Source organism: Oryctolagus cuniculus, chromosome 16, assembly GCF_964237555.1.
Source record: "Oryctolagus cuniculus chromosome 16, mOryCun1.1, whole genome shotgun sequence".
Lineage (NCBI taxonomy): Eukaryota > Metazoa > Chordata > Mammalia > Lagomorpha > Leporidae > Oryctolagus > Oryctolagus cuniculus.
The window spans coordinates 24449892-24463366 of NC_091447.1; the positions used below are offsets into that span (position 1 = coordinate 24449892).

Genomic DNA, 13475 nt, shown 5'->3' on the forward strand with positions numbered 1-13475 from the left:
ACATTTACATCCTTTTTTTTTTCTCTTATTGATCTCTAAACAATACAGTATGGCATCTGCATATGGCTTTTACATTGCATTAGGTATTAGGAGCAATCCAAAGATGACTTAGAGTATAAGGAAGCATCTACCTATGTTATGTGCAAATATCATGCTGGTTTATACAGGCATTTCAGTGTCGTGGATTTTGGGAATAGATTCCTTGTGAATACTAAGGAATGACCATATACTGGTGCATGTAAAAATGGTCTTACTAGTGAGGTGCGCATCTGTTCATATATTACAGAGACATGTTATTTTTTGAGCTACAGGGGGATATCATTTGCAAACTTGTCTATTGAATTTTTTTATCTCTATATAAAGGGTTTTAAAATATATCTCATCCATATGTAAAGATATTAGCCTTTGATTTTTATGTAAGTTGTAAATATTTTCATAATTTTTGCCCAAATTTCATTTATTAGAGATTTATTTTATTTATTTGAAGGGCAGAGTGACACACACACACACACACACACAGATTTTCCATTCCATTCATTTGTTCACTCCCCAAATGGCTTCAATGTCTAGACTGGAACCAGGACCCAAGAACTCCATCTAGGTATCCTGCATGGGTGGCAGGGACCCAAGCATTTGGATCATCTTCTGTTGTTTCTTGGTTGCATCAGTAGGGAGCTATACTGGGAGAAGAGCAACCAGAACTCCTTGAAATGGTGCTCCAATATGGGATGACAGTAACCTGCTGAACCACAAATCTGGCCCTGTGTTGTCCAGCTTCCAACTTTTAAAAGCATGTTTACTTATTTAATTTTATTTGAAAAGGAGAGAGAGAGAGAGATCTTCCCACCACTGGTTCACTCCTCCCAAATACTCTCAACAGCTGGGCCAGGCTGAAGTAAGGAGTCTGTAATGCCTCTGGGTCTTCCACATGGGTTGCCGAGGCCCAAGTATTTGAGACATCACCTGCTGCCTGCCAGGATGCATTAGGAAGAAGTTGGATAGAAATGGAGTACCTGGGACTTGCTCCAGATTTCTGATATGGGATGCAGGCATCCCAAGTCATGATTTACCTGCTATGCCACAGTGATTGCCCTTGTTCACCAACTTATGGCCCTGCTTATAATGGTTTTTTCATGAAAAATTTTTTTAAATGTAATAGAATGTTAATTCTTTTTTATAGCTTCTGGATGCTAAATCATAGAAAAGCTTTCTTCTACTTGAAAGTTAATTTCCTGTCTTTTCCTATAAAGATGTAAAATGCTAAAAGATTATAAGAGAAATAATAAAGTAATATTATTAGTATTAGTATTATTAGTAATAGAGTAAAGCCACCACCTGGGATGCTGGCATCCCATATGGGCACCCGTCCTGGTTGCTCCACTTATGATCCACCTCTCTGCTAATGATCCTGGGAAAGCAGCAGAGGATGGCCCAACTGCTTGGGCTCCTGCATCCATGCGGGAGACCTGTGGGAAGCTCCTGATTCCTGGCTTTGGATAAGCTCAGCTCTAACTATTGTAGCCATTTGAGGAGTGAACAAGTGGGTGGAAGATTCTCTCTCTCTCTTAAATAAATAAATAATAAAAGTACTTTAAAAATCTCATAGTGTAGAAAAACCACAGAACATAGAATGAAGTATCTGTGGCACAATGGATTAAGCCACCACTGAGACCTCTGCATCCTATAACTGAGTGCCACTTCAAGTCCCAGCTACTCTCTTTCTGAACCAGCTCCCTTCTAATGCACCAAGGAAGGCAGTGGAAAATGACCAAATACTTGGTCCACTGCCACCAATGTGGGAGACCTTCATGGTGCTCCTGGCTCCTGACTTTGTGCTAACTTGAGGTTGGGTTGGGGAGTGAACCAGAGAATAGATCTCTCTGTCACTATGTCTTTCAAATCAATAAATTGTAAAAAACAAAAGAAATTTCAATTGGCGCTTGCAATTTTATCAAAGCACATTACACTGGTAGCCAAAACCCCAGATTTCAAAATAATTAGTTATTTCTCTTATGAATATTCACATTAAAATCCTAAACTAAATTTTGGAAAATACCATTCAGCAGCATATTGAAGCAATAACACGTTATATTTAAGTAAATAGTCTGGGTATGTAGAGTTGGTTCAATTTGAAGAAATTGACAAATCCTATTAATCTGAAAATGGTAACTTCATACATGCTGAAAGTTCTTTAGTCATCACCTCATGTCCATTCTTGATAAACCACTCAGCACATTACCAATAGGCAGATGTTTCCTTGACCCTACCTCAAGGCCAAATTTAGGATAAACCAAACTTAATGCTAAAGCATTCTTACCAAAGTCAGAAATATTCTAGAGACACCAGTGGTTTTTTTATTGCCTTACTAGAAGCTGATAGAATTAGACAAGAGAAAAAAGTTGCAGCTACAAAAAATAGGAAAGAAGGATATATAACTATCACTATTTATAGGTATCACTCCTGTATACCTGTAAAATCTGAAAGCACCAGTAATACACCAGAGTACAAAGTTCATAAAGGGAAAAATAGCTTACAGAAGTGAAACAGCTATCAGAAAGTGAAGGAAAAACAAACAGGTTTAATAGCAATAGAAGAGAGAATATACCTAGGAACAAACTTCAGAAGCATAACAAAAACTCTGTGGATCAGACTTCAAAATCACCTCTAAAAGGAGCATTGTGTGCACGCATGCGTGTGCACACACGAATGCACTACTCAGTTTTGGCAACCATGAGGTTCTAACGCATGAACAAGCAGACAGAGCAGTGAAACAAAATGAAAAGCCTAAGATAAACCTGAGTATATGGGAATTTAATACACGCAGAATCAGTGCAAGAATGATGCCCTGCTTGATAAGGGGTTGTAAACGTTAGAATTTATTTGGACAACAAAGTTGTCAACTGGAATGGGAGTGGGAGAAGGAAATTTATTTAGAAAATAACATCTACATGAAAACAGCCAAAAAACAGAACTGCAGTTTTCATGTCTAGCAATTTTGAAATGTCTTTTACAAAAATGTCTTCCAATAGGTGATCAGCATCTCACGGCAGCTGTCAGAAAATGGCGTGTGACTGACTGTTGGCAGCCGTTCCTCCGCGGGCCGGTGATGAGGCCTTGTTCTGGGCAAGGGCGGCGACCCAGCCTGGGCGGGAGCCGCGTCGCAAGGCTCTCGTCCTTAATTTCTGAAATCCGGTCTATGGATTCAAGGATTTGGGCCACACGATGCACCATTTTGGCTACGGAAAACGAGTTGCTTTATGGATGTGTGAGCGTTGTTCATGACCTCGCAGAGGTTCTGCAAGGCCACGTCCGTGTTCTGCATCACCACCGTCAGGCTGGCGCCCTGGCCTGACCGGAGGGCTTCGTTCTTCCACTTGAAGTCGGTCGCCTGTGCCCGCAGCAAGTTTACTTCCTGTTTCAACTTCACGACGTTATTTTCTGCCTCGAGGTTCTGCTCCCCGGATTCCAGGAAGTCGCTTTCCTCCTTGACCATCTCGGCTTCTCGTTTCCGCTCGAGCGCCCTCACCGGCTTCATGACTTGCCCGCAGCGTCCGCAGATGCCTGTCTCCCCTGGACTCTCCATGAGCCGCAGAGGCCCTGCCGGGACTCCCCGCTGGTGATGTCGGGGAGACCCCGGCGTTAGGGTCACTCAGAGTCCGCGCGGGCAGAGACCCGGGCCCTGCCTGCTCCGACGGGGCGGAGAAGGAGGACAGGTACGTGCCGCCGGGCGACGGACGTGCTGGCCGAGACCCTGGAAGAGTGGGTCTGCGCCAGCCACCGTTGTCCTTGTCCTCCTCCGGCAGGTCGCCAGCCCCTGAGCAACGGCCGCACCCCGTCGCGCGTGGCTGAATCCCAGCCTGCACCGCGTGTGGCTCAATCCCAGCCTGCACCGCGAGGCTTCCTTCCGGTGCACCCTGCCGGCGCCCGCGTCTTCTGCTGACAGGCCGAGGTTCCTGGACTTCAGGAACTCTTTCAAGGAGGACGGGTTTGTGGTCTCCAAAGTGTTTCTGCAGCGCTGGCAGGGGTCTGCTTGCTACGCTTCCCCCTTCCACAGCCAAAATCTGTGTCTCCCACCGACGCCAGCACTGGGCTGGGCACACAGCACAGAAAGCTCTGCCAAATGCCCAGGTCCCTGCAGTCGAGGCGCTCGCACTCTAGCGTGAGGAATGACCAGGCTCCAGACTCGGGACAACGGGAGCGCACCCGGAAGGGGGCCCGCGGGCCCAGGGGCTGGCCCGGCCTAGCACGGAGGAAGAAGGGGCCCTTGGCCCTGGCCCCAAGTGCGCCGTGGCCCCTGTCGTCCACTGCCACCACTCTCGGAGCCTCTCACCACAGCGTCCTCCGGTAAGATTTTTTTTTTAAAGATTTATTTATTTACTTGAAAGTCGGTGTTACAGAGAGAAAGAGAGAGATAGTCTTCCATCCGATGGTTCACTCCCCAGATGGCCGCAACGGCCGAGCTGTGCCAATCCGAAGCCAGGAGCCAGGAGATTCTTCCCGGTCTCCCACGCGGGTGTAGGGGCCCAAGCAGTTGGGCTCAAAGACATCTTCTACTGCTCTCCCAGGCCATAGCAGAGAGCTGGATTGGAAGTGGAGCAGCTGGGTCTAGAACCAGTGCCCATATGGGATGCCGGCGTTTCAGGCCAGGGCGTTAACCCACTGCGCCCACAGCGCCGGCCCCAAGAGATTTTTTATTCAATATCATTTTTATATCTCATGCCATATACCAGGATACATTCCAAATGGATCAAAACTTAAATCCTAAAAAAAAAAAATCACATAACTGATGCTTTTTTTGTGTATTTTGTTTAATTATATTATAAACATAGGTGATGCCAGCAAGCATATTTTTGCCATATTCTTTTAATGGTTGCATCGTACTCTGATTAACAAAATATTATGATCTGTCTAAACTGCTACGGGTAGACATTCTAGCATATTTATAATTGTTTACGTTTATTAGCAAAGTTTGAGTGACCAGATGATGTGTGGTGATTATGTAACGGAACAGCAGAGCAACTCACAATTGGATCTTAGTTATCATGTGGGTTTCCTGCAGCTGCTATAACAGCGTGCCACCTACTTGGAATCCTAGGCCAAGGGAACTTTATTCTCCTGCAGCAGCTCTGGAGGCCGGAAGTCCAAAATCATCAGCACAGGGCTGAAACGGAGGCCACAGGCTCTCGGGGCCGCAGCCTCTTCCTTTCCCTTGCCAGCTTCTGGTGCTGTGCTTCCGCTTTTCCTCGGTTTGTAGTCACAGTTCCCCAGCCCCCCGTGCCGCGGCCACACTGCTGCCTTCTCTTCTGTGGTCAAACATCGCTCTGCTTCCCTCTGGTTAGATTGCATGCAGTTGCATTGCAAGATCCTCAACTGACTCATATTTCAGCATTTCTTTTTGTCATATAAAGTAACATCCACAGAAATGAGGGATTAGGATTCAGAACTCTTCAATTTTTGTTTCTTTGTTTTTAAGGATAAGGTATTATTCAGCCTACGATAGTTATACAGGTTTTTGGAAGTTTGTAGCTTGCCCCAACATTGAGGAAATGTTTAACATTACTAATTTCTTTGCAGATTCTAAGTTCTTTCCAAATTACTGGGTTCCTTGTTTCTTCATCCTTGTCGAAACCTATTTTTTAAAGAAATCTCCACACTGATTTCACCAGTGGCTACACTAATTTACATTCCCACTAACTGTGTGTAAGTGTTTCCACTTTCTCTACATCCTCTCCAGCATTTGTTACTCTCTGTGTTTTGGATTTTAGCCATTCTGACAGTGTGACATGATACCTCGTTGTGGTCTGATTTGCATTTTCCTGATGGCTAGCGATGTTGAGCATGTTTTCATATATTTGTTGGCTATTTGTGTTTCTTCTTTTGATAACTGTCTATTAAAGTCTTTTGCCAATTTTGCCAATTTTCTCAACTGGATTGACTGCTGTTGAGTGTTGTAAGTTCCTAAGATATTCAAGATACTAATCCTTTGTCAGATAGGTGCTTTGCAAATGTTTTTCTCATTCTGTTGAATATGGAGAAGGGGGAACACTTATACACTGTTGGTGGGAGTGTAAGTTAGTGCAGCCACTGTAGGCAACAATGTGGAGATTTTTAAAAACTAGAAATAGACTTTCTATATGATCCAGCAATCCCATTACTGGGTATATACTCAAAAGACTCATCAAAGAGATAGCTGCACCACTATGTTTATAGCAGCACTGTTCACAATAACCAAAATTGGGAACCATCCAAGGTGCCCATCATCAAATTAATTGATAAAGAAAATATGGCATATATACAAAACAATATATAATATTATTTAGAAAAATGGATGCAGCTGGAGGACATCATGTTGAGTGAAATAAGCCGGACCCTGAAAGACAAATACTGCATGCTGAAAGAAATGTGTGTATGTGGCCAGTGCCGCAGCTCAATAGGCTAATCCTCCGCCTGTGGCGCCGGCACCCCAGGTTCTAGTCCCGGTTGGGGCGCCAGATTCTGTCCTGGTTGCCCTGTTTCTAGGCCAGCTCTCTGCTGTGGCCCGGAAGGGCAGTGGAGGATGGCCCAAGTGCTTGGGCCTGCACCTGCATGGGAGACCAGGAGGAGCACCTGGCTCCTGCCTTTGGATCAGTGTGGTGCGCTGGCCACAGCGGCCATTGCGGGGTGAACCAACGGAAAAGGAAGACCTTTCTCTCTGTCTCTCTCTCTCTCACTGTCCACTCTGCCTGTCACACACACAAAAAAAAGTGTGTATGTATCAGTATTGCTGCAAATATAGTTTTATAAAACTTGATTTTCTAACTTTATCAAACCAATGGTTAATAATGTTATACTACTAGAGTTTTAATGATCTGTGATTACTTTAAAATTTATATGGGTGAAATGGTCATTTTTCCATTCAGTTACTGTTTATAACCATTGTCTATATTTCTACTTAACTGCGGTCTTTTTGCTTTTTACTTATAAGCCTGCTTACTATAATTTAATTTTAAAATATGTTATCTCAAAAAGTAAAACAAAAAAGGAGAAAGAGAGAGGGAGAGGAGAGGAAGGGAGGATCTACACATAACATTGGATCTGTTAAAAACTTATTAAAAATAAAATTAAAAATTGACAGAAAACTACAGTTTTATCACATTTAAAAAAAAGGAAAAAAAAGAAGACAGCCAATATCTTACACAGTTTATTTGGGCTTGGTGACATGTTACTTTGGGATTAGTGACTGTATTGACCTAGTGCAGGAAATTGACTAAGCTGATGGCTTCCTGTAAATTGTTTTTGGCAATTATTCCTTTTGGTCATGCTGTCACTTAGGTGAGAATGAGAACATACCCAAAACTTAGGGCATCAGTACCACTCTCAGTGAACATTATTTTGAGATTTTGGCTTCATCATTCTTGGTTTATGGTTATGTATTCCCTGGCATTTTCATCATTTCAGCCAGACAGAGTAGACCATGTAGTGTTTAGCACATGGCTACATGTAGACATTTAATTAAGACTTTTTGATAGGGTACAATTCACCAGGCTGATCAGTATTATGACTTTCAGGAAGATAATACCAAGAGTTTGGAGTATGCCCTTTAACCATGAAGCAAACCAAAGAATGAGCTAAATGGGGCATTTGGCCATCTCAACCAAGCAGCCTGTTCATTCTCTTTATCCCCATGCAACAAGTGTTAGCAACTACACAGTTAACAGGAAATCTAGCATCCCATGAGCAGGTTAAATTAAAGCAGGGACAACAAACAGTGGGTCTCCAAGTCTGACTCTACAGCAGCAGCTACTGGTGTACTTTAAACAACAGTAGTGTTAGGAATGTTGCTAGGGTTACCCTCTGGGTAGAACTGTAGATCCCTTAAGTCGTGAAAAGATCTGGATTTGGCATCACAGGTCTGGCATTTCAGTAAGTTACTACCAGAAGCCACTGATGGTGAAACTCTGACTACAGCGTTATCTGCTACGTGAAAGAGGTAGGGGATAGATAGCAAGGAGAATTGAAGACGGCTAAGAGTCTGTTCCAACGAGGAGTCTTGTTTTCAGTGGTTTGAGGAAGGCGGTCCACATCATGAAATCAGCTCCTCGTCCAGGTTTGTAGTTTGGATGTCTCTGGTTATAGTGCTGGGCATTTTGGTGAACGCTGCATGGCCCACATATCAGACGTGAGATTTTTCCCTTGAAATTTACACAAGTAGTCCTGTTTCAGTTTACAGGGCTTCAAGATCAGAGTTGTTTCACTGATTCCATGGAAGAAAATGGGTTTAAGGAACCTGGAAGATGGAGTACTCAATTCTTTAGAAAGTTAGGATCCCAATTTTATGCTAAATCTTAGGTCTCACAGAGCCTTGGTAAAAGATTATAACCCTTCAGGCTCCATGAGGGAGACAGGGGACCTCAAAAAGGCCCTAATAGGATTCCTCTTTGCTGTAAAAGAGACAAATTTCTTTTACAATTGGTCCATAGCAATGGAGCTGATACATGCTCCACTGAAATGGCTCGTCTGTTGTTTATCCAGAAGTTTCTAGTGAGCAGTTATCTGCAGTAAGAATAGCACCATCTCCCCTTCCCCCCAACCCTTATGCTTGGAATCTTGGCACTTTTAACAGAAAGGGAAATTTTAAATGTTTCACAAATTATGTGCCCCTCTCTCCCCCAGTTCCCCAACCCAAGCATTGGTTTTATGCTAAGTGCTTCTTGTGTACTTGTTTTTCACACTCTTGTTTGGACCTCAGCAAAGTGACAAAACCAGGGTGCTCCCAGCCTCCTGGGACTGAGGGCTTTGGTGAAAATCCTGCTGGTAACAGTGCAGGTGCTGGGATCTGCTGGCAGCTTCCTACTTGTATTCCGTATCCCATCTTGCCAGCAGGAAGGTTTGTTTAACAGATCAGTGAGCCAGTCCCCAGCAGGGGGGGTCGGCTTCTGAGGAAATTGAAGGCAAATCCATCCCCAGATTTAGTAGGGTGATCACCTTGACTTCTTCGCAAGGCTTCCAGCAACTGTGTAGAATGTCTTCTAGTTCTTTACTTCTATACTCAGTGTGATGTGTAAAACAAACAAACAAACAAACAAACATGAGACTTGGCAGTCAAACCAGCAGGGATTCACATCCTTGATCTTTCATTGAGAGAGAAAGATGATTTTGTTCAAATTACGTAATCTGGTTGAGCCTCAGTTTCCTAGTTAATGAAATGGGCCCAGTAAAATCATATCAGAGGTGACTGTGAGGGCTCAATAAGACGATGGGTGTTACACACCTCGCATAGGAAACACCCCCAACATACAGTTCCCCATTTATTCATGACCAGACTTGTTCCTTGGTTTTCACTCGCTATTGTTTTCTCCATGACAGTCAAAACCCACCTCTAGGACTGCACTTACGCTTAGCCATATTATACAGATAATTGATATTTCTGTTTGTTAAACCAGATACTGCACAAGGACTATATGTGCGTTTTCTTGCTTAATCTAAACTTTCTTTTAAAAACTATCACAAAAATAATCGAAGACCCACTTGTATTCTTTCTCCATCTTACCCTTCTCCCTCAAACACTGCTTTGAATTAGATGAAGATCTTTTATGGTTTTTACTTTTATACCTTTCCTATATATCTATTGGACAAAAATAATACTGTTTTCTGTATTTTACTCATTTTATAATGAATAACTCATTTTAAATGTTTAAAGTTATTTGAAGCAGGGGGAGAGAAGGGAAAAGGGAGGGAGAGGAGAGGGAGAGAGGGGAGGGGAGGGAGAGACGAGAGAGATCTTTCATCTACTGGATCACTTCTCAAATGCTTGTAACAGTCAGGATTGTGCCAGGCCCCAGCCACGAGTCTAGAATTCAATTTGGGTCTCCCATATGGATGGCAGGGACTCAAGTATTTGAGCCATCATCCATTCCTTTCCAGGACACACACCAGCAGGAAGCTGGAAATGGAAGTGGAGCTAGGATTCGAACCTATTCACTCTGATGTGTGAGGCAGACATCCCAAATATCATCTTTATTTCTGTGCCAAATGCCCTACTCTGTTTTCTGTATTTTAAAAACTTAAACAAATACTATTACACTGCACATTTCCTTTTCTAACCTAGTCTGGAATCAGCAGTGTAGAGCTTTATCTGTGCAGTTATCTTTAACTATTGAATAAAAATGCAACTATATCTTTAAATGGTGTTTATATTCCTCTATTAATGAACAAATTTATACTTCTACAAGTAACTCTGCAATGACTATTGTGTTTGTCTCCTTGTTCCCTGATTATTATTTAAGTATTGATTTATTTTTTATTTATCTGCAATGCTCAGATACAGAGACAGAGACAGACAGTGAGTGAGATGTTCCACCTGATGGTTCACTCTCCAGATGCCAGCAATGGTCTTGGCTGGAGTAGGCCAAAGCCAGGAACCTGGAATTTGATCTGGGTCTCTCACATGGGTGGTAGGGACCCAGTTACCTGAGCCATCACCATTACCTCCCTGTGTGCATAATAGAGAGGAGTTGGAATCAGAAGCAGAGTTGGGATGCAAACTCAGGGACTCCAATATAGAATGTGGATGTCCTGAGTAAACATCTGCTCCTGATTATTATTATTATTATTATTATTTTTTTTTTTTTTTGGACAGGCAGAGTGGACAGTGAGAGAGAGAGACAGAGAGAAAGGTCTTCCTTTTGCCGTTGGTTCACCCTCCAATGGCTGCCGCGGCTGGCGCGCTGCGGCCGGCGCACCGCGCTGATCCGATGGCAGGAGCCAGGAGCCAGGTGCTTTTCCTGGTCTCCCATGGGGTGCAGGGCCCAAGCACCTGGGCCATCCTCCACTGCACTCCCTGGCCACAGCAGAGGGCTGGCCTGGAAGAGGGGCAACCGGGACAGAATCCGGCGCCCCGACCGGGACTAGAACCCAGTGTGCCGGCGCCGCTAGACGGAGGATTAGCCTAGTGAGCCGCGGCGCCGGCCCTGATTATTATTTTTTAAGGCAAATCACTAAGAGATAACATAATTGGGCCTATTTTTAAGACTTTTGCTTTCTACCAAATTTTATTCCAGCTCCATCATTATCTAAACAGTCCCACTAAGCATGGTATGAGAATGTCTATATTGATTTATTTTAATTTTGCTGACCTAACAGAGAAAAACAAATTAAAACAAAAGCCCAGCATTTCATTGTTTCAGTTTTCATGTCTTTGATAGTGGGATTGAATATCTTTCTATTCACTTATTGGCCATTTGTTGTTTTGTTTTGAGCATTGCTTATTCATGTATGGCCTATTATCTTTTTAATCGATATGTTTTTGCAAATATGTTGCCTAATTTCCCATTCAATTTTTGGCTTTTTAATCTGCAATGCTTATTGACTTTTTATATGATCGAATAGTCAAATGTATCAGTATTTTCAACTCTAATTATTTTTAGGCATTGAGTCCTGTTCAGTTAAACTCTACAGTTTCACATGGCAAAAGAAACCAAGGGTTACAAATCATAGTCGGTTATGTTCTCAGGGGGAACTTACAATTTAGTTGTGAGACAAGATACTCAAATAAAACTATAGTCAATAATACAAGCTGTCTATGATGAGTGTCAAACACTTGGCACAAAGCATAGGTGACTTCACTTGGCTGCCAGGAAATGGAGCAAAGAGCCCAAGTGAATGCTGAATCACAGTGGCTGCATTAGGTGACTCATGGAAATGCAGACTGTTAGGGCTGAAATAGTCTTGAGACTCATCTAATCCAATCTCTCCATTTAAAATAAAAATACGCACTTCAAAGTTGACTGAATTCCCACCAAGATGCCCTATCCCAGCCCCTGCAGTGCCAAAGTGCCAGACTCCATGGCTTCTGTAGGCTGCTTGTTATATAATTTTTTTGAAAAGCAGAGAGACAGAGACAGAGTCAGACAGAAAAGCCCCCAGCTGTTCTGCAAATTCCTGCAATGGCCATGGCTGGGCTAGCCAGAAGCCAGGAGCCCAGAACTCAATCTGGAGTTCTCACATGGGTGGCAGAGACCCAAATACTTGAGCCATCACCTGCTGCCTCCAAGGGTCCACATTAACAGGAAGCTAAAATTGGGAGCATAGCCAGGTCTTGGATCCAGGCACTCAGACATGGATGTGGCCCAATGTCTTTAACAGCAGGCCAAACGCCACCCTCCTCCAGGCTCTTTATGGTGTGACTCCAGCTCTGGGAGTCATTGCCACATGAGCCACTAATGGCTCCTGTAGATCCCACCAATGCCAGCATCAGTCATGAATGCTGTGAATGGGGACTTTGCGGGTACTGCTGTGGGCTCTGCAAACCACAGAGGGCAGTGAAGAAGCCAAAGGGTGAAGAATCTTCCCCAGCTGGACGCATCCCCAGTCCTCACACTCTTCTCTACTGCATGAGGCTGGAAGGTCTTGTGCTGATGGAGGGAATTTTCCATGCAAAGCTTTCTGTTCAAGCTGAAAACTTGTATTTATTGTGGACCCTGATTTCTTCTTTATTTTTTTTTTCAGTTGTAGAGTGACTGCTTCATAAGCGTATTGTGTAAGGGTGCCTCTGTAAGAGTAACAGCCTGATGAAATGAGAGTCAGCCTGGAGGTTCCAAACGTGCAGCCCATGCCTCCCTCCCTCCACCTCCTCCTCCTCTTCCTTCATCTTCATCTTCATCTTCATCTTCATCTTCATCTTCATCTTTTCTTCTTCTTTCTTTTAATTTTGAAATAGACCACAATTAGTTATAACAATAGTATACCCATCACTTAACTTTCCTCATGGTCTCTTCCATTATGAAGCAAGGATATTGATTGGCTCAAAATCATCAAGTAGATTATTGGTGTTAAGCCAGTTTTTCCATGCATTCCTTTCTTAATGCTTTGGGTGTAATTCCATGATATTTATCACATGTATAGATTTATACCACATCAGAGCTGTTTCATCCCCATAAGACAGTGTCACCGTGTAGGCACACCCTCTTCCTCTTTGCAGTTCACGGGCTCCACTTATCAGTCCTCCACCTCACTGTTGTCATTTCAATTATGTTATACCAGTGGAGGGAGACAGTGTATAACCTTTGCAGATTGTTTTTTTTTTTTCCTATCCAGCTGAATGCCCTTGATACCCACCCAATTTGTTGGGTGTGTCAGTAGTTTGTTCCTTTTTGTTGCTGAGTAGTAGTCCATGATATGGATATACCACACTTTGTATTACCATGTGCCTATTGAAGGATTTTTGTATTGTTTCGAGGTTTTATAGATTAAAGCTGCTAAAGTCATGTAGCTGATTCATACATGGGGAACCTCTGGCCCAAGGACTGTATAAGGCCCGTGCCAAGGGAACTAACTGTAGGTTTGACTTGAAATTCAGTGGATGTATAGCAGGCTAATTTTTGCGTTGGTATTTTGTATGGCCCATGAATGATGTTATAAGTATCCAAATGGCCTTTGGCAGAAAATAGGATTCCCAACCCTGAATGCCTAACAGCCATACAGATATTTTAGAAATA

At 43.2% G+C, this 13475-nt stretch overlaps 2 protein-coding genes across 2 annotated transcripts in view; one reads left to right on the forward strand and one right to left on the reverse strand.

Annotated features, from left to right (window-relative positions):
• Positions 1–2148: 2148 nt before the first annotated feature.
• On the reverse strand, positions 2149–5840 carry LOC100340403 (endosome-associated-trafficking regulator 1). The gene is given in 6 exon segments (XM_070059786.1): positions 2149–3243; positions 3245–3527; positions 3529–3862; positions 3865–4002; positions 4005–4240; positions 5791–5840. Coding segments are annotated over 6 exon segments (1251 nt in total). The 3' UTR covers positions 2149–3033.
• The window catches only part of BMPER (BMP binding endothelial regulator), a 504101-nt gene continuing 494472 nt past the window's right edge, over positions 3847–13475 (forward strand). The window contains exon 1 of the mRNA XM_070059710.1: positions 3847–4344. The gene's annotated coding sequence lies outside the window, so the exon portion shown is untranslated. The remainder of the gene's footprint in view (positions 4345–13475) is intronic.